Here is a 24,410-nt window from a genome sequence, read left to right as displayed (position 1 = left end):
TCTTCCTTTAGGTTCCTGTGTGACGTGGTTTAGCTCCGTGTCCTCACCCACAGCCATCTGGAATTGCAGTTCCCATGTGTGAGGGAAGGTCGAGGTGGGAGTGGCTGGATCAGGAGGTGGTTTCTCTCATGCTGTTCTCATGATAGTGAAGGAGTTATCACGAGATCTGATGGTTTAAAGTGGCAGGTTCCCCTGCACTCTCTCTGTTACCTGCTGCCATGTAAGACGTGCCGTGCTTCCCCTGCACCTTCTGCCATGATTGTAAGTTTCCTGAGGCCTCCCCGGCCGTTTGGGACTGTGAGTCACTCAAGCATCCTTTCTTTATGTCTTTACAGCAGTGTGAAAAAAGACCCATACACTATGGCTTCAAGTCAGTGATTTAAAATGTGTTGGCTTTGCAATTAAACTTAACATCCTTTGACATGTATTTGCTAAGTAATATTTTAAATCGGCAGTTTCATTCCTGTTTTTATGAGTTCTTATTTTCAGGGTGTTTAAGGGCTTTGCTTTGAATGTGGTGATTTCTTACCCTCCACACTGTTGGTAATGAGAGACCGGGTTGGGAGGCTTTGGATTGGGTGATGGTCAGGACGGGCAGAGTGATTTGAGTAGGGGCTGAGTGTATCACAGGTCATCAGTCTGGAATTTATAACTGACCATGGTTGATTTAAGGAGATTTCTGCCAAACACCTATGCCATGGCCAAGCCCCATCTGGACCCCCAGCCATGAGATGAGAGCCCAGCCATGTGGGGGGTCTGTTCGTTCTGCTCAATGTTGTAAGTGGCACATGCTATTGGATAATGTAGAGTTGAATGGCTACCATTTTATTATTATAATTTATAAATGTCCTACAATAAACTTATCACCTTTATACATAGAAACAAATATATATACATTTCCCTCCCCTATGTCATGTTGAGCCCCTCTCTCCAAACCATCCTCCACCTCTGTGACTGTCCGTGCATTTGGCTATGATCTGGCAAGTCCCTGCCTAGACAAGCGCTCACCAGACCACCCTGCTCGGCCTCCCCTCCAGCGCCCACCTGGTCCACCTGCTTAAATACATGTTGTGTGGTCACACACGTAAACTGAGCACATCTATTCCATGCCGTGCCCTGCCCAGGTGACAGCACTGAGCAGCTAGAGAGAAATGATGCATCAACTATCAGGGATGTCGATTCAAATTCTAGACTTTTTCTCAAATATTTTTCAATATTCGAGAATTGTTGATTGTGAATTCTATACCCAATGAAACTATCCTTCAAGAATGAGGAGAAAATGGATATGTTCTCAAGTAAACAAAAACTAAACGAATATTTGATACCAGATGTATTCTTTTTTTGGTGGGGGGAGAATTTTAACTACCATCTTTATTTTTTTTATTGCATTTTAGGTTTTGGGGTACATGTGCAGATCATGCAAGACAGTTGCATAGGTACACACATGGCAGTGTGTTTTGCTGCCGTCTTCCCCTTCACCCACATTTGGCATTTCTCCGCAGGCTCTCCCTCCCCCCTTCCCTCCCCCACTCTGTCCTCCCCTATTCCCCCCAGTAGACCCCAGTGTGTAGCACTCCCTTCCCTGCGTCCATGTGTTCTTTTTTCATCACCCGCCTATGAGCGAGAACATGCAGTATTTCATTTTCTGTTCTTGTGTCAGTTTGCTGAGAATGATGTTCTCCAGATTCATCCATGTCCCTACAAAGGACACAAACTACAAGATGTATTCTTAAAGACTGGCTAAAGAAAGTTCTTGAAATAGCAAGGAAATTGAATTGATCTTATATCCTGCGCATGTGCTAAATTTCCTCTCAATTTTAGCAGCACTTTTTAGATTCCATAGGATTTTCCATACAAATGGTCATGTGGTCTATATATAGAGTCAGGTTTTCTTCGTTTCCAGTGAGGATAAATTTATTTTTTTCTTTCTCTATTACACAGGGTAGAACCTCTAGTACAATGTTAAACCGAAGTGCTGAAAACAGACATTCTTGCCTTTTTCCTGACGTTGGAGTTTGGTCTTTTACTGTGGTGTCAGATGTTAGCTGCAGGGTTTTTTATAAATGCCGTTTATCACACTGAGGAAGTTTGCTCCTACACCTACTTTTCTGAGAGTTTTTTACTCAGACTCTCAGGCTAAAATTTATTAAATGCTTTCTATCTACTAAGATGATCACACATCTTAACGTATGAATTAATTACATTAATAACATACGAGTTAATTACATTCACTTATTTTTTTAATATCAAACCAGTTTTGCATTCTTGAGACAACCCCCACTGGGTCATCATGTGTTGTTACTGTTACATATTGGTGTTGGATTTGATTCTCTCAAAATTTGTTGAGAATTGTCACACCTTGGTTTACAAGGAAGATCAGTCTGTAGGGTATTTATTCATATAACTGCTTCGTTTTGGAATCAGGGCATGCTGGACTCACAGCATTAGTTGGGAAGATATTTCCTCCTCTTCATTTTTCTGAAAGAATTTACATAAAATTGGCATTATTTCTTCCTTAAAGGTTTGCAAGATTTCATAGTGAAGACATTGGCCTAGAGTTTTCTTTATGGGAAAGGTTTTTTTGTTTGCTTGCTTGTTTTGTGGATTGCAGGGTTTTTTATTTAAGAGTCAGAGTCTCACTCTGTTGCCCAGGCTGGAATACAGTGGTGTGCTCATAGCTCACAGCAGCCTCAACCTCCTGGGCTCAGGCAATCCTCCTACGTCAGCCTTCTGAGTAGCTGGGACTACAGGTTTGCACCACCACATCCAGCTGTTTTTTATATTGCTTTGTCTTATTTTTGAGGTATTGCTATGTTGTCCAGGCTGGTCTTGAACTCCTGGCCTCAGGTAATCCTCACGCCTCATCCTCCCATGGTGCTGGGATTACAGGCATGAGCCACTGAACACAGACTGTGGGAAAGTTTTTAACTGACAATTTAACTTTCTGTTTCTTTTCCAGTGAGTTTTCCTGTGTCTTTCAATCAATTTATCTATTTCATCCAAGTTGTTCAATCTACTGTCAAAAACTTTTTTAAACAATATACCCCTCTTGGAGGTTTAACATCTGTAGAGTCTGTCATGCTGGCGCCTCTCAAGTCCCCGTTTGCTCATCTGCGTCTTCTCTTTTTCTGATCATCGTGCCTAAAGTTTCATTTCACTGATTTTCTCAAAAAAAAACTGCTTTCGGTTTCACTGACTTTTTTCTGCTTTTTTTGTGTTACATTTCACTGACTTCCACTCTGATACTTATTATTTCTTTTCTATTGCTTACAGGAAGCTTAATTTGCTATTTTCCTAGTTTCTTACGGTGGAAGCCGAGTTTATTGACTTGAGACCTTTCTTCTGTCTGGATGTGGACATTTACTGCCAAGCATTTCCCTCCAACACCAGGCTGTGAGTTTTCGTTGCAACAGGCTTGGAATTGGCCCAGGAAGTTCTACTTACACAGCCGTGCCTGTCACGTACCTGCCCTTCCCTCACCCAGTCAAGCAGTGGGATGTACTCATGAGTCACGTTGCTGCGTAGCTCTGGATTTCAAGGTCTTTTCTGTGTGCTTTTCTCATCAGCACTGTTTGTTGATGACTCTAAGACTGATGATGTGCACCTGGCCTCGGTGAGACCCCCCAAAAGCCCCTGCAATTGGGCTGGTTACTTAGCAGAAAATACGCCGACATGGCCAGCAGGATACAGGAAGGTAGGATGGGCTGCAGGTGAGCCGCTGAAAGTACGTTCCTGTTTTCCTATTTTGTATCTGCATTTTAATAGTGAGACGTTGTGCTTATGTTATTTGTGTGAAGCTGTTTCACTCATAGCACTGTCATTTAAAGAGAAAACCCGTTGACGGGCACAACGAACAAGCCAGACACCAAGGTCCTCGTGCCATGCAAGGCCATATGTGCAGTGGTTGGGAACACGGGCATTGGTCCCAAAGTCTGATCCACACTCTGCCCTGCTTAGTCCCCTCGCTGGTGGGCGAGGACAGAGCCCCTGAAGAGCCAGCGTCTCAAATCATTCACAAAGATGCCACTCTTACCTCACAGGGTGTAGTAAAGATTTAAATATACAATAGCAAAGACCTGGAATCAACCCAAATGCCCATCGATGATAGACTGGATTGGGAAAATGTGGCACATATACACCATGGAATATTATGCAGCAATCAGAAATGATGAGTTTGTGTCGTTTGTAGGGACATGGATGAATCTGGAGAACATCATTCTCAGCAAACTGACACAAGAACAGAAAATGAAACACCGCATATTCTCACTCATAGGTGGGTGATGAAAAATGAGAACACATGGACACAGGGAGGGGAGTACTAAACACTGGGGTCTATTGGGGGGAAAAGGGGAGGGCCAGTGGGAGGGGGAGGTGGGGAGGGATAGCCTAGGGAGAAATGCCAAATGTGGGTGAAGGGGAGAAAGCAAACAAAACACACTGCCATGTGTGTACCTATGCAACTGTATTGCATGCTCTGCACATGTACCCCAAAACCTAAAATGCAATAAAAATTTTTAAAAAAAAGATTTAAATAAAGACCCACACCATGTTCTCTGACAGGGGCTTCACATACGCTGAGGGGTCATAGAGTGCATTATTATTATGCGTAAAGTGAACTAGAAAGAGTGCGAAGAGAAAAAACCCGAATAAACATGAATGACCCCGTTTTCCTCAGTAGAAAAACTTCACGCTCTGAAGGGACACAAATTAACCTACGCATTTACTGTAAACAGAACAATGTTTAAGGTACCAGTTCTCAATGTCATCGTGTTATACGCAAAGTAAAACACACAGGACAGCGCAGACGGTGGAAACGATGGAGGCGCTCAAACTGGCATGAGCACTACATCCATCCGGTCCCATGTAGCCATCTTTAAAACGGGTCACAAATGCCTTCCATCGGGCCAGGCGCGGTGGCTCATGCCTACAATCCAGCACTTTGGGAGGCTGAAGTGGGCGGATCACCAGGTCAGGAGTTCGAGACCAGCCTGGCCAATATGTTGAAACCCCATCTCTACTAAAAATACAAAAATTAGCCAGGTGTGGTGACAGGTGCCTGTAGTCCCAGCGACTTGGGAGGCTGAGGGAGAAGAATCTCTTGAACCCAGGAGGCGGAGGTTGCCGTGAGCCAAGATTGCGCCCTGTACTCCAGCCTGGTGAAAGAGGGAAACTCCGTCTCAAAAAAAAAAAAAAAAAAGAAATTCCTTCAATCATTCACAGAGACAGGTGCGTTGAACAAACTCCAAGGAATGTTCTTACCCGGGAAAAGCAACTTGCAGATACCTGGGCATGATACGGATGCAGATGTGAGTATGTGTCTCCCACCCACACACACAAGCCCCACGTCACCCACACGCATGCTGTGTGTGTGTGTGTGCGCGCGCGTGTGCAAGTGCACAGGCAACAGTGTGCAGAAATGGGCACCGGGTGCCACTGCGAAGGGAGTCGGCCCTCAGCCTTACCTCAGAACTGTTCCTACCTTTTCACATCGTGAGCCGTTTTCAGCGTCATCGGAGCACTTAACACACGTCACAGGAGTAACAGTGTGCTGGAGGGAGCATTCCGGGGACACAGATTGTCACGGCTTGAGGGTAAAGTTCACAGTCCGTAGTAATGGCCGAGATGGCAGCCAAGGGCTACACTCTGAAGAATACAGCTTCACCCCAGAAACCCAACAACCAAACTGTGTCCCTTTAGACAGCCTCAGCCCGTGCTGGTTCAGATTAGCAAAATTGTATATCTATCTATACACACACACACACACGTGTACATATATACATATGCGTGTATATACACACATATATAAATGTAAACATGTATGCATATATGTACATGTGTGTATATACACGCATATGCGTATATAGACATACACACATATGTGTATAAAAACGTTCATTATGTAGGTGATGTATACACATGTATATATGCACACATATATATGTATATACATGTGTGTATATATATATGCACACACCCACACACATAGATATACATAATGATGTTGATTTGAAGAGCTCATGGGGTGTACAAGTGATAAGGGTCCAAATTTTTACCTTAAAAAGAGAAGACATTTTCTTTTCAATCACCTACGTACAAGCTTTTTTTATACAGAATACATATATGTTCTATTAACCTCACACAAATGGCGGCAAGGAAAAGACTACCTAGCCAATGTTTCATCAGCCAATATTATACTTTCTTTTTTATGGCTTTTTTCATACTGTAAGCTCTGGGGCACATGAGCAGAACATGCAGGTTTGTTTCAGAGGTGCACGTGTGCCGTGGTGGTTTGCTGCGTCCACCACCCCATCATCTACATTAGGTGTTTCCCTCAATGCTACCCCTCCTCTAGCCCCACCTCCTGCTAGCCCTCCCCTAGCCCCCATCAAACATTTTTTTTTAAACCAAGTGAACTTGGTGTTGCAAGAGTACACCGCAGCTTCTTCTGGCTGCTTTTCCCCTACTATTCTAATTAGGCTGCCATGGTTTTTCCTGTATGTACCCATTCATGTGAATGTCATCCAGATTTCCTAAATCTGGCTTCCTGTATCCAAGGCCTATGGAAGAGGGAACGTTGCCTGGGAATCCTTTTTGCAGTTTATTTTACCTGGAGGCAGAAGCCCATAGTTCCGTGAGTGTCTATTGCTCTCCCCTCTCTCCTCGTCTCTATTTTTAATTCACAAAAAAAACAAGTGTGCAGATTCCTGGGGTGCAATGTGAAGTTACGATTCCTGTCCATGTGGTGGGGGATGAAAACAGGTAAGTGGCATATCCATCACCTCACACACATCATTTCTTTGTGGTGAGAACATTTAAAATCTCATCTCACAGCAGTTTTGAAACAGACATTATTATTAACTGAAGTTGTCGTGTTGTGCTGCAGACAGAAACGACTGACTCCTCCCATCCAGCAGAAACTACATCCCCTTTGACCAACATCTGTCCTCTCCCCGTCCACCCCTAACCCCCAGCCCAAGAGAACCACAAACACCCACCTCGCTGCCGCCACACCAAGTGTCCGGCTGTGATGGAATGGAGGTGAGGGTTGGGGAGACACTTTCACTCTGGAGCACTGGCCACAAGGCTCATCCTGAGAGAATGACCTGCTGAGACCAGCTAAACCTCCCCTGCTCCTCCCACAGGGCAGAAAAGAGGCGCCCCAGGGAAGGCACTGCCAGGGCATCATGGACACCCGAACTTTGTGCAGAAAGGAAGCACCTGTCCAGGATGCCATGGACACCCGACCCTTGTGCAGAAAGGAAGCACCTGTCCAGGATGCCATGGACACCCGACCCTTGTGCAGAAAGGAAGCACCTGTCCAGGATGCCATGGACACCCGACCCTCATCCCTAGGGAGCACACAGCCCTGGGCACCATGGACACCTGACCCTCATCCCCAGGGGAGGAAACAGCCCAGGGCGCCATGGACACCCGACCTTCATCCCTAGGGAGCAGACAGCCCAGGGCGCCATGGACACCCTCAACCCCAGGGAGGAAACAGTCCAGGGTGCCATGGACACCTGACCCTCAACCCCAGGGGAGGAAACAGCCAAGGGCATCATGGACACCCGACCTTCATCCCTAGGGAGCAGACAACCCAGGGTGCCATGGACACCCTCAACCCCAGGGGAGGAAACAGCCCAGGGTGCCATGGACACCCTCAACCCCAGGGGAGGAAACAGCCCAGGGTGCCATGGACACCTGACCCTCATCCCTAGAGGAGCTCACAGCTCGGGGCACGATGGACACCAAACCCTCATCCCCAGGGGTGGAAACAGCCAAGGGCATCATGGACACCCGACCCTCAACCCCAGGGAGCAGACAGCTCAGGGCACCATGGACACCCGATCCTCATCCCCAAGGGAGGACGAAGCCCTGGGCACCATGGACACATGACCATGTGCAGGGAGGACTCTTGCTAGTGAAGAGGTGGACAAGAAACAGACATCTCACGCAGCTTAGGATGCATGGGGCCTCTCACCCCTGGGAATGCTGAGGAGCCCTGATACAGTCCTGCCGTATCTCCTGCTGGAGGTGTCAATCACTCTCATCCCTGAACACTCTCACCCCTGCACTCACTTCCCTGCACACACACCCCTGCACACTCACTCACACCCCTGCACACCCACACCCCTGCACACTTGCACCTTTGCACACTCACACCCCTGCACACTCACACCCCTGCACTCACACTCCTGCACACACACCCCTGCACACTCACTTCCCCGCACACACACTCCTGCACACTCACTTCCCTGCACTCACACTCTTGCACACACACCCCTGCACACTCACTTCCCTGCACACTCACACCCCTGCACACTCACACCCCTGCACTCACACTTCTGCACACTCACACCCCTGCACTCACACTTCTGCACACTCACACCCCTGCACTCACACCCCTGCACACTCACTCACTTCCCTGCACACTCGCACCCCTGCACTCACACTCCCGCACACACACCCCTGCACACTCACTTCCCTGCACACACTCCTGCACACTCACTTTCCTGCACACTTACACTCTTGCACACACACCGCTGCACACTCACGCCCCTGCACACTCACTCACTTCCCTGCACACTCGCACCTTTACACACTCACACCCCTGCACACTCGCACCCCTGCACACTCACACCCCTGCACTCACACTCCTGCACACTCACACCCCTGCACTCACACCCCTGCACACTCACTCACTTCCCTGCACACTCACACCCCTACACACTCACACCCCTGCACACTCGCACCCCTGCACACTCACACCCCTGCACTCACACTCCTGCACACTCACACCCCTGCACTCACACCCCTGCACTCACACCCCTGCACACTCACTCACTTCCCTGCACACTCGCACCCCTGCACACTCACTTCCCTGCACACTCACACCCCTGCACACTCACACCCCTGCACTCACACTCCTGCACACTCACACCCCTGCACTCACACCCCTGCACACTCACTCACTTCCCTGCACACTCGCACCCCTGCACACTCGCACCCCTGCACTCACACCCCTGCACAGGCCACTGGCACAGTCACTCCCGCAAGCTGCAGATCTCTCCGGCTGGCCTTGAACTTGCAGTGCTGGAGTCGTCAGCAGGCTCTTCTCTCCTGAGAGGGGCAGGCTGACTTTTATCCTCCATGTGCTAGAGGCAGCTGCCCTGAGTGGAGACCCCCGAAGACTGAGAGAGCTCAAGAACTCCTGTCATCAGGAGGAGCATCACCTGAACCCAAGTTCACCTGGCTCTGGAATTCCTGTCATTTGCTTTGGATCCAAGAGCCCCTGCCTCCTAACAGAAAGGAGGTATCTGCCCAGGAAGTGCCAGGACGGGAGCCTCCCAGGACAAACAGTGGTGCCTGATCCAGCAGCGCCAGCACCAGCACGCCCAGTGGGGAGGGGGGGAGGCCCAAACCCCGCCCGCAGCATGTTGCTTCACAGGGTGGGACTGGGCACAGCTGCCTTCCTGACACCCTGACATCCTTGCCTCCTCCAATAGCCCGCAAGACTGCCCCTGTCAGCACCCCCAGAGACAGCTCTGCGGAGGGGTTTCCTCAGGCTCTGGGCAAGGAAACAGGGAGTTCCAGGTCACAGGTACCCAGGGCAGGTCTTAGGCAGCTGCTGGGAACCAGAGAGAGGGGTCACCGTGAGGCCTCAGTTTACCCACCCACAGGGTGCCAAGTCTGGGCTGGATGACCCTCCCACCCCAGTGATCTCCACCCTTTCCCAAGCATATCAGCTCCGCCCCGGCTTCCTGGTGTGAGCACAGTGCAACTTTTTTCTCTCAACAAATGAGAAAGGAGGAAGGTGCCCCCAGGGCCCCAAGCCTGAGGATGCCTGTGTGAAGGGGTCTGCGTTGACACCAGTGTCACTCACAGCATGGACTGAAGCCACCTGCCTTACTCCATCACCACAGAAGGCTGGGGAGCTCCCTCACAGAAAGCCTGACCCCCAGGCAGCAGAGGTGCCGGCCGGGAGTGACTGCTCAGACACCCAGGGCAGGCAGAGAGGACGCATGCACGGAGAAGCGTCTCCTTGAAGCTGGACACCAGGACACCCTTCCTGAAGCCTCACGCCCCCAAGGCTGCAGCTCAGGGGCCTCTCTCAGAGCCCAGGGTCCCACCCCTGGGCGGCAGCAGCCCCGGCTCTGAGGGAGGAGGGCACCCACCAGGCCCTCCATCACCTGGGGGTCAGCCCAGCCCAGTGGCTCTGCAGGACTCTGCATCCCCACTTCGTGACCAGGACTTTCCAGGTGTATCTTGAGAACTGAGGACTCCACATCAGGGACTGGACAAGACCAGGGTCCGCGACCTGGGGGCTGGGGTGAGCATGTCACCGGGATGGGCTGCGGTGTCACTCAGGGCTTCATCCTGACAGCCAGGGACCTCAATGTGGGCCAGCGTGGGGAGTAGAGGCAGGGCTGTGCCTGGGCTTGTACACCAGACTTCCCAGCCTCTGTGCTGCTGGGAGGCCCTGGCCTGGAAGATGGAGATGGAGGAGGAGCTGAGAGCACAGGGGTACAGGGGCTGGAGGTGAGCCACTCAGAGCCATGAGACTGGCTGGGCCTGGTGCATTGCAGGCCATGCCCACCTCCACCAAGGCAGCCTCAGAGCCCACACCTCCTCTGTCTCTCTCTCGGCCAGAGAACAGCTCTCCATTGTCCCCTGGGGCATGACCACCTCCTGCAGCTTAGCTTGGCGCTTTGCTGGTGGTGAACACTGACCTCCCAGGGCATGAAGGGCACCTGCATCCCCGTGTGCTGCCCTGTGGCCCCGGGTGCAGGATGGGCGGCCAGCCCTGGTGCCCACAGGCTGCCTGCCGTGGGTGACAGGCTGCAGTCCTCCTGGGGTGGCCGGGTCAGTGAGGGACTGTGGAGTCTGAGCCTGGCTGACAGCAGGGCTGGCCAGTGAGGGCACTAGGTCACCATCATGACCCCAGCAGAAGCCCAGGATGCCCAGATGGCGCTGTGGGTCTGCCCTAAAGGAGAGGAGCCTGAGACTACCTGGGGGTGACTCCCACGAGACAAGTGTGGAGCCCACTGAGAACAGGACTGGCAGCCCCACCATGATTGCCCAGTTCCTCATGCAGAACCAGGGCCCAGGACAGGCACCCACCAGGGCAGGGTCTATGCCAGCATCCCTGTGAGCCTGGCCCAGAGTCACCTCTCCTTCCCATCGTTGGTCCCCACAGGTCTGGGGTGATGGCCGGCTCTGGGAGGCCCTATGGCAGGGGTGTGACACCTGGTGTACGTCTGCCAATGGGCTCAATACCCCACCTTCACCTGCCACATGGCCAGAGCCCGAGAACCTGGGCACTGAAGTGAGGGCAAGGCCTCGGGGGCTACAGGCAGCTATGGGGCACCAGGCCCCCTGTGCGCAGGAGGGGGAAGAATTCAGCCTAACCCACACTGCAGACTCACCGGCCAGTGCAGGCCCACAGAGCTTCAGGAGCAGCCCTGGCCTCCCAGGGAGATGCTGTGTGCACACCAGCACTGGCCTGAGTTATAAACCCAGGGGCAGCCAGGGAAGGGCCCAGACCCAGGCCAGCAATGGGTTGTAGCAAGCCAGAGGCCCCAGCCGCAGCATGAGGGGAGCCTGTGCAGCCAGGGCCGGGGGGCAATGGGAGGCAGGCGGGGCTGGGGGCGGCCCTGCTGCAGCTGTCCACCGGCAACCAGAGCTTCCTCCCTGGGCTGGGGGGGTCCACGGGCCTCCTGTGAGCGTGTGCATGTGCTCACATGTGTGTGCGTGCCTGGGCTGTGTCTGCACACACATATGTCTGTGCATGTGTGTGTATCTGGCCTATGCATCGAGTTCCTGAGGCACTTTAGGAGAAGGTTTTGGGTATTTTTGTTTCTCAGACCACAGAGGCTGCCCCTCCCACCAAAGCCCAGGCAGAGGAGGAAAAGTCATGCCCCTGGGGTGCAGGGGTCAGCAGCCTCTGTGGTCACTGCTCCCTGTGGTCACTGGCTCTGCCCATCGCTGTATTTATCCACAATTCCTTAAAGTCCTCAACGTGCATTAAAGGCACAAAGGTGAAAGTGCCCGGAAACATCTGACTCCACCGTGGATGCCAGGAGCAAGCTGGGGGAGCCGGGAGTGAGGCCTGGGACAGGTGGAGCTTTGGAGGAGGCGTGTCCCAGTATGGGCTCCCGACTTTGTCCTCCTGGGACAAACTCAAACCCGCTCTTGCAATATGGGAGGGGCTTTGCTGGCTCTGGCCTCCACCGCAGCGCTTGGAAACTCAGGAGTGGTCACCTCCCGTGTGTCACAGCCGTCTGTTCATCACCACAGAGGCGACTGTCACCTCCACGGGCCCCGCTGTGGCTGCTGCCTGGGTCCAAGCTGAGCCCGGCTGCCCAGGCCCCGAAGGAAAGCCCAGGCCAGGAGCCCAGCTCAGAGGCGATCACATACCTTGGGGACAGCCACAGCAAGCAGCCAACGTTGCCCAGGAGAGGAGCAGCTAGCAAGGCAGGACATGAGCTGCCGCCTGCTCTAGAGGCTCTGCTGGTCCTGCTGGGGCTCTGGATGTGAACTGGAGGAGTGAGGGGAGAAGTGGCATTCTGGTCCCATCCCAGGGGGGCAGCCAGACGCCAGCACCATTCCCACAGTCACCCCCTCCCGGGGGGCAGCCAGATGCCAGCACCATTCCCACAGTCACCCCCTCCCAGGGGGCAGCCAGACGCCAGCACCATTCCCACAGTCACCCCCTCCCAGGGGGGCAGCCAGACGCCAGCACCATTCCCACAGTCACCCCCTCCCAGGGGGCAGCCAGATGCCCAGCCAGATGCACCATTTCCACAGTCACAGAAGGCAGGACACAGAGTGTCTTCTCTTCATTGCAGTGCTGTCCAGACCCACAGCCCAGGGCAGACCTGGAAGATTCATTGTCCACACCTGGGGCAGGAGCACAGCTGTGAGCCCCACCTGCTGCCTGTGTGTGGAAAGCAGCCCAAGCCCCACTCCATCCCCACCCAAAGTTGGGGTCCTTTCCCCTTCTCCCAGGGTGAGCTCCAGCCGCCTGCCTACCCTGCCGTCTGAGGATGACAACATTCATTCCATCAGAACCGTGGCTCTGCCACCAACTGGCTGGCAGTCCAGGGCAGACTATCACCTCTCTATGCCTCCTCTCCATCTGCACAGGGGGTGATGGTGATGGTGGTGATGATGGTGATGGCTTCCTCTTGCATCTGAGGCAAGGATTAAATGAGATGATACACATCAGGCACTGGGTCTGGTGCCAGTCCTTCCCGAGCACTCAGTCTGTGAGCTGCCCTTGTGAAATGGTGTCACATTTCCCCATGCAGAACATCCTTTGTCTGTCATACTTAAAATATCTGCCCCAATACTAACAGGTCCTCATGGAAGATGTGCAGAAACCCACCCACCCTCATACTCCCAAAGGTGCCCATGCCCGATCGAGCCAGAGTCCAGCCAGGAACTTTGTAACAACATCCCTTTCCCTCTCCAAGCACCAAGGAGCAAAGCAAAGCACGTCTTCCAACTGGAGGTAACGCCGCCCTCTTGTGCCATCTTCACCGCCATCCCCAAGAGGCACTGCTTCCCTGGCAGGGTTCCCTGGCAGCCTGTCTACAGCAACTCTGTCCACACAAGGCCTGGCATCCTTGCAGAGGCTCCCCTGCCACGCTGTGGCTCTTCATTCGCCCTGACCTCCTGCTTCCCGTGGCAGGCACAGATTCTGAGTGATCTGGATACATTGCTTTGTTTAATGAGAGCAGCTGCTGTGCTGGGGAGGACAGAGCAGACACAGAAGGATCTTAACACATTGCTCTGTGTAATGAGAGCAGCTCCTGTGCTGGGGAGGACACAGCAGACACAGAAGGATCTGGACACATTGCTCTGTGTAATGAGAGCAGCTCCTGTGCTGGGGAGGACACAGCAGACACAGAAGGATCTGGACACATTGCTCTGTGTAATGAGAGCAGCTCCTGTGCTGGGGAGGACACAGCAGACACAGAAGGATCTGGACACATTGTTCTGTGTAATGAGAGCAGCTCCTGTGCTGGGAAGGACACAGCGGACACAGAAGGATCTGGACACATTGCTCTGTGTAATGGGAGCAGCTGCTGTGCTGGGGAGGACACAGCAGACACAAAAGGCAGTTGTTGAGCACACAATAGTGACAGTAGAGATGATGGCAAGTTGGCATTTTTTTTCGAGCAATAAAACTTAAAATGACTCAAGAAGAAATGGAAATCATAATTGGAACAATAACCCTCGAGAACGCATTAGGGTTATTAAATAATCGCCCTCACAGATGACTTCAGGCCCAGACGGCTTGATGGGTGAGGCTTAGACTTCCACGAAACTAATCAACTCCCATAAGAACTGCTCCAGGATTCAGAGGAACATGGAAAAGTTCATTAAAGGGATCATCCTCCACAGCCCCCAGTGTAAAACATGGGCTAATGTGCATTTCAGGAAAGAGCCAAATATTATAAACAACACCCTAGAAAGCCAAATTCCATCCATCTCATTGAACAGGAATTAAGAGCTATTTATAACTCATCCACCACTCAGGCCAGTGATGACCCGTGATCATCTCAACAGAAATGGAAAGACTCACTTAAGAGTCTCAGTTCCTTTGAGACATTTAGGAGCCCAGCACAAGCCCAGCCTTAGGAGGGGGGCAGGCTTCACTGCAAACCCAGTCATGAAGCTGGTAACGGTTTTATAGATTCCTTACATTTAAAAACCATCAGGGCCGGGCGCGGTGGCTCACACCTGTAATCCCAGCACTTTGGGAGGCCAAGGCAGGTGGATCACGAGGTCAAGAGATCGAGACCATCCTGGTCAACATGGTGAAACCCCGTCTCTAATAAAAATACAAAAAATTAGCTGGGCACGGTGGCACGTGCCTGTAATCCCAGCTACTCAGGAGGCTGAGGCAGGAGAATTGCCTGAAACCAGGAGGCGGAGATTGCGGTGAGCCGAGATTGCGCCATTGCACTCCAGCCTGGGTAACAAGAGCGAAACTCCGTCTCAAAACAAAACTGTCAAAACCTTACCGTAAATAATAAACTTAAATGACGTTAATCTAATATGTAAAGGTCTTATACCACTGTTATGCAAACAACATACATAAGCTGGTAAGAAAAAGAGCAAATCCCTTAAGAATAGGCAAAGAATAGAACACAATTTCCAAAAGAAAACGGATGCGTCGCACACGAGGAAAGTGCTTTGTGGACAGACATTCTTCAGAGCACTATTTATAATTATAAAGTAGCTGAAAGCCAGCAAGTGCCTGAAGAGATGACGGCGATGCGATCGTGGGCCGATTCTGCAAACGTTCCCAATTCCACATACCGAGTGTCTGTGATGACGTGGCAGCATTCACGGGGTGACCTCATTTGGTAACAGGGTGCAAAGCTCAACGCACACAGTGAAACGATGTGCTGGGAATACAAACACCGCACTGTGGAGAGGAGTCCACGAATTAATCAACGCTTACTTTCAGTTTGGGTTTAATTTTAGACTCTGCTGTCACCGTATGCTCCTGTTATAACAGAGAGACGGTGCAGGTGCGTCCCGGGCCTCCCCGGCCTGCTGCGCCCAACAGATGCCTTCCTGGGCATTGCTGCTGGGATTTCCCTCAGAGGGAGTCCCGTTTTCACCTCACCGCTGAGGTCTGGGGCAGGGATCCTTAGATAGGGGCAGGGGTCGTCTCACCTCAGGTCTGAACAGGTTGTTCTAGTCTGTTTTGTGCTGTTATAATAGGATACCTAAGACTGGATAATTTATGCTAAACAGAAACTTATTTCTCATAGTACTGGAGGCTGGGAAGTCCAAGTGCAAGGTGCCGGAGCAAGTGCAGGAGCAGGAGGAAGTGCAGGAGCAAGAGGAAGTGCAGGAGCAAGAGGAAGTCCAGGAGCAAGAGGAAGTGCAGGAGCAAGAGGAAGTCCAGGAGCAAGAGGAAGTGCAGGAGCAAGAGGAAGTGCAGGAGCAAGAGGAAGTCCAGGAGCAAGAGGAAGTGCAGGAGCAAGTCCAGGAGCAAGAGGAAGTGCAGGAGCAAGTCCAGGAGCAAGAGGAAGTGCAGGAGCAGGAGGAAGTCCAGGAGCAAGAGGAAGTCCAGGAGCAAGAGGAAGTGCAGGAGCAAGAGGAAGACCAGGAGCAAGTCCAGGAGTAAGAGGAAGTGCAGGAGCAAGAGGAAGTCCAGGAGCAAGAGGAAGTCCAGGAGCAAGAGGAAGTCCAGGAGCAAGAGGAAGTGCAAGAGCAAGAGGAAGTGCAGGAGCAAGAGGAAGTGCAGGAGCAAGAGGAAGTGCAGAAGCAAGTCCAGGAGCAAGAGGAAGTGCAGGAGCAAGTCCAGGAGCAAGAGGAAGTGCAGGAGCAGGAGGAAGTCCAGGAGCAAGAGGAAGTGCAGGAGCAAGAGGAAGTCCAGGAGCAAGTCCAGGAGTAAGAGGAAGTGCAGGAGCAAGAGGAAGTCCAGGAGTAAGAGGAAGTCCAGGAGCAAGAGGAAGTGCAGGAGCAAGAGGAAGTCCAGGAGCAAGTCCAGGAGTAAGAGGAAGTGCAGGAGCAAGAGGAAGTCCAGGAGCAAGAGGAAGTCCAGGAGCAAGAGGAAGTGCAGGAGCAAGTCCAGGAGCAAGAGGAAGTGCAGGAGCAAGTCCAGGAGCAAGAGGAAGTGCAGGAGCAAGTCCAGGAGTAAGAGGAAGTGCAGGAGCCAGAGGAAGTCCAGGAGCAAGAGGAAGTGCAAGAGCAAGAGGAAGTCCAGGAGCAAGAGGAAGTGCAAGAGCAAGAGGAAGTGCAGGAGCAAGAGGAAGTGCAAGAGCAAGAGGAAGTGCAGGAGCAAGAGGAAGTCCAGGAGCAAGTCCAGGAGTAAGAGGAAGTCCAGGAGCAAGAGGAAGTGCAAGAGCAAGAGGAAGTGCAGGAGCAAGAGGAAGTGCAAGAGCAAGAGGAAGTCCAGGAGCAAGAGGAAGTGCAGGAGCAAGAGGAAGTGCAGGAGCAAGAGGAAGTTCAGGAGCAGGAGGAAGTCCAGGAGCAAGAGGAAGTCCAGGAGCAAGAGGAAGTCCAGGAGCAAGAGGAAGTGCAGGAGCAAGAGGAAGTGCAAGAGCAAGTCCAGGAGTAAGAGGAAGTCCAGGAGCAAGAGGAAGTGCAAGAGCAAGAGGAAGTGCAGGAGCAAGAGGAAGTGCAGGAGCAAGAGGAAGTACAGGAGCAGGAGGAAGTCCAGGAGCAAGAGGAAGTCCAGGAGCAAGAGGAAGTCCAGGAGCAAGAGGAAGTGCAGGAGCAAGAGGAAGTGCAGGAGCAAGAGGAAGTGCAAGAGCAAGAGGAAGTGCAGGAGCAAGAGGAAGTCCAGGAGCAAGAGGAAGTGCAAGAGCAAGAGGAAGTGCAGGAGCAGGAGGAAGTCCAGGAGCAAGAGGAAGTCCAGGAGCAAGAGGAAGTGCAGGAGCAAGAGGAAGTCCAGGAGCAAGTCCAGGAGTAAGAGGAAGTGCAGGAGCAAGAGGAAGTGCAAGAGCAAGAGGAAGTGCAGGAGCAAGAGGAAGTCCAAGAGCAAGAGGAAGTGCAAGAGCAAGAGGAAGTGCAGGAGCAGGAGGAAGTCCAGGAGCAAGAGGAAGTCCAGGAGCAAGAGGAAGTGCAGGAGCAAGAGGAAGTCCAGGAGCAAGTCCAGGAGTAAGAGGAAGTGCAGGAGCAAGAGGAAGTCCAGGAGCAAGAGGAAGTCCAGGAGCAAGAGGAAGTGCAGGAGCAAGAGGAAGTGCAGGAGCAAGTCCAGGAGCAAGAGGAAGTGCAGGAGCAAGTCCAGGAGCAAGAGGAAGTGCAGGAGCAAGTCCAGGAGCAAGAGGAAGTGCAGGAGCAGGAGGAAGTCCAGGAGCAAGAGGAAGTCCAGGAGCAAGAGGAAGTGCAGGAGCAAGAGGAAGACCAGGAGCAAGTCCAGGAGTAAGAGGAAGTGCAGGAGCAAGAGGAAGTCCAGGAGCAAGAGGAAGTCCAGGAGCAAGAGGAAGTCCAGGAGCAAGAGGAAGTGCAGGAGCAAGAGGAAGTGCAGGAGCAAGTCCAGGAGCAAGAGGAAGTGCAGGAGCAAGTCCAGGAGCAAGAGGAAGTGCAGGAGCAAGTCCAGGAGTAAGAGGAAGTGCAGGAGCAAGAGGAAGTCCAGGAGCAAGAGGAAGTGCAGGAGCAAGAGGAAGTCCAGGAGCAAGAGGAAGTCCAGGAGCAAGAGGAAGTCCAGGAGCAAGAGGAAGTGCAGGAGCAAGAGGAAGTGCAGGAGCAAGAGGAAGTGCAAGAGCAAGTCCAGGAGTAAGAGGAAGTCCAGGAGCAAGAGGAAGTGCAAGAGCAAGAGGAAGTGCAGGAGCAAGAGGAAGTGCAAGAGCAAGAGGAAGTGCAGGAGCAGGAGGAAGTCCAGGAGCAAGAGGAAGTCCAGGAGCAAGAGGAAGTGCAGGAGCAAGAGGAAGTGCAGGAGCAAGAGGAAGTGCAAGAGCAAGAGGAAGTGCAGGAGCAAGAGGAAGTCCAGGAGCAAGAGGAAGTGCAAGAGCAAGAGGAAGTGCAGGAGCAGGAGGAAGTCCAGGAGCAAGAGGAAGTCCAGGAGCAAGAGGAAGTACAGGAGCAAGAGGAAGTCCAGGAGCAAGTCCAGGAGTAAGAGGAAGTGCAGGAGCAAGAGGAAGTCCAGGAGCAAGAGGAAGTCCAGGAGCAAGAGGAAGTGCAGGAGCAAGAGGAAGTCCAGGAGCAAGAGGAAGTCCAGGAGCAAGAGGAAGTGCAGGAGCAAGTCCAGGAGCAAGAGGAAGTGCAGGAGCAAGTCCAGGAGCAAGAGGAAGTGCAGGAGCAAGTCCAGGAGTAAGAGGAAGTGCAGGAGCAAGAGGAAGTCCAGGAGCAAGAGGAAGTCCAGGAGCAAGTCCAGGAGCAAGAGGAAGTCCAGGAGCAAGAGGAAGTGCAGGAGGAAGAGGAAGTCCAGAAGCAAGTCCAGGAGAAAGAGGAAGTGCAGGAGCAAGTCCAGGAGCAAGAGGAAGTGCAGGAGAAAGAGGAAGTCCAGGAGCAAGAGGAAGTGCAGGAGCAAGAGGAAGTGCAGGAGAAGTGCAGAAGCATCTGGTGAGGACATTTTTACTGGGTCATCACATGGAGGAGGGCAAGAAAGAGCAAGTGGGGAACTCACCCTTTTATAACAGCCCCAACCCCATTCACGAGGTGGGGCCCCACGACCTAGTCTCCTCTTCATACTGCGACAATGGCAATGAAATTTCAACATGACCTTTCGAGGGGAGACACATTCAAACCACGGCAAGTGTGCTCCTACCTCCCGTCTCAGGCGTCTGCAGAGAGCGCTGCAGCCACACGCCCTTCCTCTGTCCTTTCCCGATGTCTGTGCATTTGCTGCGACCCAGCAGGTCTGGGGTAGGGAGTGCTCCTGCCCTAGGTCGGAGGCCCTGTCTGAAGAGGGGCAGGGGAAGAAGTCACCTGATGGTCTGGGCCAAGACAGCCACAGGGCACATCATTCATCCTCAAGGAGGCTGAGGGCTGGGTCTCCGGGTCCAGGGAACTCCCCACAAGGTAGGAACCTTGCCCAGCCCCACACGGCCTCTGCTGGGGGAAGCTGCCCTGGTGCAGAGCCTGGGGACAGGTCCTGAGCTTAACCAGAGTCTGCCTCCCTGTCATTTACGAACCAAACCTAGCGGCAGGATGCTGAAGCCCAGCCACCATCTGACCTTACAGGGCCAAGGCTGGGGCCCCGGGGTCCCCTCAAGGCCCGGAAGGACCGCAGCCCCAGGCAGTGCAGGAGAGGCCAATGCCTGGGCTCCCTCCAGAGCCCCAAGCACCAAGCATCAGGAAGGGTAGGGCCCTGGAAGACTGGCCTCAGTGGTTGGCACCAAGGTCCAAGGAGCTGCCCTGGACACCATGGAGAGAGGCCTGGAGGGGAAGCACTGCACCCCCAAGGGAGCCCTAGCCAGTCGGTGCAGAGAACTGACCACCCTACACTCAGAGGCAGTGGGGGGCCTCGTCCGCTGTCCTCAGAGCATGGCCCACTGCTGCAGGGATGGTCTTCCCGAGACCCCCCCAATGCTCTATCGTGAGGGCTCCCTCCACCGCCCCCCCGCACCAAGAGACAGCCAGACCCCAGCAAGGCTTCCTGGCTTCAGGCTGCAGTCCTAGGCCGACCCCCGCCAACACCTGCCCGAGAAAGCTCGGCGCACCAGAGCCGGCCGTCAGCTCCATCCCCGACCTCCCTTTCCCAGGGCGTCTGCTGAAAGGGCTGCAGCCACACATCCTTCTGTCCATTCCCGACATCTGCACGTCTCCTGCGGCCAGGAGGGTCTTCCTTGGGACCTGAGAGCCGCTCCCTCGAAGTGTCCTCAGTGGGAAGGAGGGGGCCGCTTCTCCAGGCTCTGGGAGGACAGAATCCTGACCTCAACAGCCACCTGCACGGACACAGCAGGCCCATCCCGGGGACACAGCGGGCCCATCCCGGGGACACAGCAGCCCCATCGCGGGGACACAGTGGGCCCATCCCGGGGACACAGCAGGCCCATCCCAGGGACGCCGACCAGCGCCGGGCAATTTCTCCCTTCCCTGACGACTGAGCCCCGAGCATCCTCCCTGTTCCCGCCACCACCTCCCTTTACCAGGCTGTCGCCCCTGCACAGGTGATAACAGAGCTTGGCTCGTTCCCCGGGAGTTGGCAGGAAGTCAGAGTCAAACCTCAGCTTCCTCCATCTGAACTAAAACCTGCCTGTTTACCTGACCACACCGAGTGGACCCTTCGGACACTTACACACTCAGAGACACAGACCCTTCTGGAAATCATGACCTCCCCACCCTGGGACCCTTCTCCGGGGAAGTCTGCCAGGCACTGGTCTGGGCCCTCCTGCTGTCCTGGGAGGACAGGATGCTGGCCTCCCATGCCCAGCTCCAGAACCTGAGCAGACTCCAGGGACACTGCAGGCTAGGAGGCCACCCTTCCAGGCCAGGGTCTAGTGCAGGTGCCCCGGACAAGAAAGAGTGACTGCAGGGGTGACAGGGCCATCGCCCTCCTGCACCCACCCCCCTGCCCTGCACCCCACAGCCCAGCCCCCATCTGGGCACCCCCACACCATAGGTGCTGTTCTGCATTGCCCTGGGAAAGATGCGCTCAGCCTCCACCGTTTCATGGGCAGGGAAGATGGGACACAGGCCTGCTCCTCACGGTCTCCTCACTTGCTCCTGCTGGGACCCTCAGGGTGTGAACAGGGAGGATCATTGCTGGGTAGTCTCCAGGAGCCCAGATCTTCTCTCCAAAGACCCCCAACCCAAACACCCACTTCCACAGGACCCAGCTCTTCCCCTCCTCCCTCTGCTCTCCTCTCCTGGCCCCCGAGGGAAATCCAGGACTCACCAGGAAACCCTGAGGAAGCAGGGCCGTGGCACCATGTCACAATGTCGTCACAATGAGACTCTGAGGACGTCACAATGAGACTCTGAGGATGAGCGCAGCCCATGTCACAGTGTCATCACGATTAGACTCTGGGGATGAGCGCGGCCCATGTCACAGCGTCGTCACGATGAGACTCTGAGGATGAGCATGGCACCATGTCACAGCATCATCACGATTAGACTCTGGGGATGAGCGCAGCCCATGTCACAGCGTTGTCACGATGAGACTCTGGGGATGAGCGCGGCCCATGTCACAGCATCATCACGATTAGACTCTGGGGATGAGCGCGGCCCATGTCACAGCATCATCACGATGGGACTCTGAGGATGAGCACGGCCCATGTCACAGCATCATCACGATGAGACTCTGAGGATGAGCACGGCCCATGTCACAGCGTCGTCACGATGAGACTCTGAGGATGAGCATGCCACCATGTCACAGTGTCGTCACGATGAGACACTGAGGATGAGCACGGCCCATGTCACAGCATCATCATGATGAGACTCTGAGGATGAGCACGGCCCATGTCACAGCATCATCACGATTAGACTCTGGGGATGAGCGCGGCCCATGTCACAGCATCGTCACGATGAGACTCTGAGGATGAGCATGCCACCATGTCACAGCGTCATCACGATGAGACTCTGAGGATGAGCACGGCCCATGTCACAGTGTCGTCACGATGAGACACTGAGGATGAGCACGGCCCATGTCACAGCATCATCACGATTAGACTCTGAGGATGAGCATGGCACCATGTCACAGCGTCATCACGATGAGACTCTGAGGATGAGGATGCCACCATGTCACAGCGTCATCACGATGAGACACTGAGGATGAGCACGGCCCATGTCACAGCGTCGTCACGATGAGACTCTGAGGATGAGCATGCCACCATGTCACAGCGTCATCACGATGAGACTCTGAGGATGAGGATGCCACCATGTCACAGCGTCATCACGATGAGACACTGAGGATGAGCACGGCCCATGTCACAGCGTCATCACGATGAGACTCTGAGGATGAGCATGCCACCATGTCACAGCGTCATCACGATGAGACTCTGAGGATGAGCATGGCACCATGTCACAGTGTCATCACGATTAGACTCTGAGGATGAGCACGGCCCATGTCACAGCATCATCACGATGAGACTCTGAGGATGAGCACGGCCCATGTCACAGCGTCGTCACGATGCGACTCTGAGGATGAGCATGGCACCATGTCACAGCGTCATCACGATTAGACTCTGAGGATGAGCGCGGCCCATGTCACAGCGTCGTCACTAAGGGAGACCTGTGGGGATCGCTCCCGTGTGAGGCCCCTAGGAAATGGGCCTCGCCATATGGTGAGCTTGAGCCCGGACACAGATCCCCGGTTGGGGAGTTGAGCTGAGGGAAAGCAGGAACCAAGAGAGGAACTATATGTTATTCAAAATAATTAACAGACATTACTTTATGGATATGAGGACTTGGAAGGCAATGTGTCTACTTTCGGCTCCTTATGGTTTATTGTCTCATTTTGTTCATTTTGGACCCTTGTTACCTTCATTGCAAAATATTAACTTAAATATTTACACTTGGTAACTTACCGTAACTTACTGGGCTTAACTTGCTTACTGTAACTTAAGTACGTTAATCTGGTGTAAACAACTTTAACTTCAGAAAAGTATATAATGAAACACATTGCAAAAATAAAATTGCTGCATGAGCATAGCACCTGTAGCCCTCCAGACCTCGCCTTTTCTATCTCCTTTTATCCGGCATGCGCTCTCTTCCAGGTTTGAGACCCTCTCGCTGGACGAGATTCCTGGGCTCGCGTTCAGTTCACAACACCTCACGATGAGACTCTGAGGATGAGTGCGGCCCATGTCACAGCGTCCTCACGATGAGACTCTGAGGATGAGTGTGGCCCATGTCACAGCGTCGTCACGATGAGACTCTGAGGATGAATGTGGCCCATGTCACAGCGTCGTCACGATGAGACTCTGAGGATGAGTGCGGCCCATGTCACAGCGTCCTCACAATGAGACTCTGAGGATGAGTGCGGCCCATGTCACAGCGTCGTCACGATGAGACTCTGAGGATGAGTGTGGCCCATGTCACAGCGTCGTCACGATGAGACTCTGAGGATGAGTGTGGCCCATGTCACAGCGTCGTCACGATGAGACTCTGAGGATGAGTGTGGCCCATGTCACAGCGTCGTCACGATGAGACTCTGAGGATGAGTGTGGCCCATGTCACAGCGTCGTCACGATGAGACTCAGGATGAGCACGGCGTGGCCGAGAGCACTGTCAGCTCCCACAGTTGCTGCAGCAGGAAATGCCCACAGACAGGGGGGCTCTGGCTTGCCTGCCGTCCTGCTCACCCAGAGCACACATTGAGGATCTGAGGTCCCATAGTGGACACCCAGGCCAGAACACACCTCCCTGCAGGGGACCTGCCGTGGCCTGCATTGCTGGAGGGACAGGGGCCACCTGAGGGGGTCTGGGGCCAGGAGATGAGCCCTGTTATTCCAAAGGAAAACCAGCGGGACCCCAGCACCCTCCCTGTTGAAGCTGACCTGCCCAGAGGGGCCTGGGCCCACCCCACACACGGGGGTGGAGAGTGTGCAGGCCCCAGGCTCTGCTGATGTTCTGTTAGCTGGGGGGTCCCAGTGCCCACCCCACACCTAAAACCAGCCACAGCCTCCCGGGCCCCTGAAGGAGACCCCGCCCAGCAGCCCGGTCCCCACTCAGGAAGCCCCAGAACTCAGGGCACCTGGGCGGATTCTGAACAGTCCCAAGTCACAGTGGGTACCCTGGGAACTACCACTGTGAGAAAAGCTGCGTCTAAAACTGTCTACAGACCCAGCCAGAGAGGGAGCAACCGCCCCGAACCCAGGTCCTGCCCGGCTCCTGGGACCCCCACAACCAAAGCACCACGGAGTTCCCACTGAAAGGGGAAGACAGGGGCTGGGCAAGGGGCTCCGGCGGGTCAGGGAAGGGGCTGGATCCCATCCCACCACCCTGGTCCCTGACTGGAACTGACACTACCAATGACAAGAGCCCCTCAGGGACAC

General features: G+C 53.7%; 1 protein-coding gene and 1 gene segment (V, D, J or C); one reads left to right on the top strand and one right to left on the bottom strand.

Annotated features, from left to right (window-relative positions):
* The window catches only part of LOC103791027 (immunoglobulin gamma-1 heavy chain-like), a 211,862-nt gene that overhangs the window by 77,211 nt on the left and 110,241 nt on the right, over positions 1-24,410 (top strand).
* On the bottom strand, positions 10,646-21,854 carry LOC128928915 (uncharacterized). Its single transcript, XM_054240680.2, has 6 exons — positions 21,133-21,854; positions 20,162-20,324; positions 19,238-19,367; positions 15,331-15,439; positions 13,033-13,193; positions 10,646-12,900 (listed from the first exon to the last, which is right to left on the bottom strand). Exons 1-6 carry the CDS (start codon positions 21,411-21,413, stop codon positions 12,707-12,709), a joined length of 1,038 nt encoding a protein of 345 aa, XP_054096655.2. The 5' UTR covers positions 21,414-21,854; the 3' UTR covers positions 10,646-12,706.

Source organism: Callithrix jacchus, chromosome 8 (genome assembly GCF_049354715.1).
Source record: "Callithrix jacchus isolate 240 chromosome 8, calJac240_pri, whole genome shotgun sequence".
NCBI classification, from domain to species: domain Eukaryota; kingdom Metazoa; phylum Chordata; class Mammalia; order Primates; family Cebidae; genus Callithrix; species Callithrix jacchus.
The sequence above is the reverse complement of the archived record's forward strand: the minus strand, read 5'-3'. Positions and strand labels throughout refer to the sequence as shown.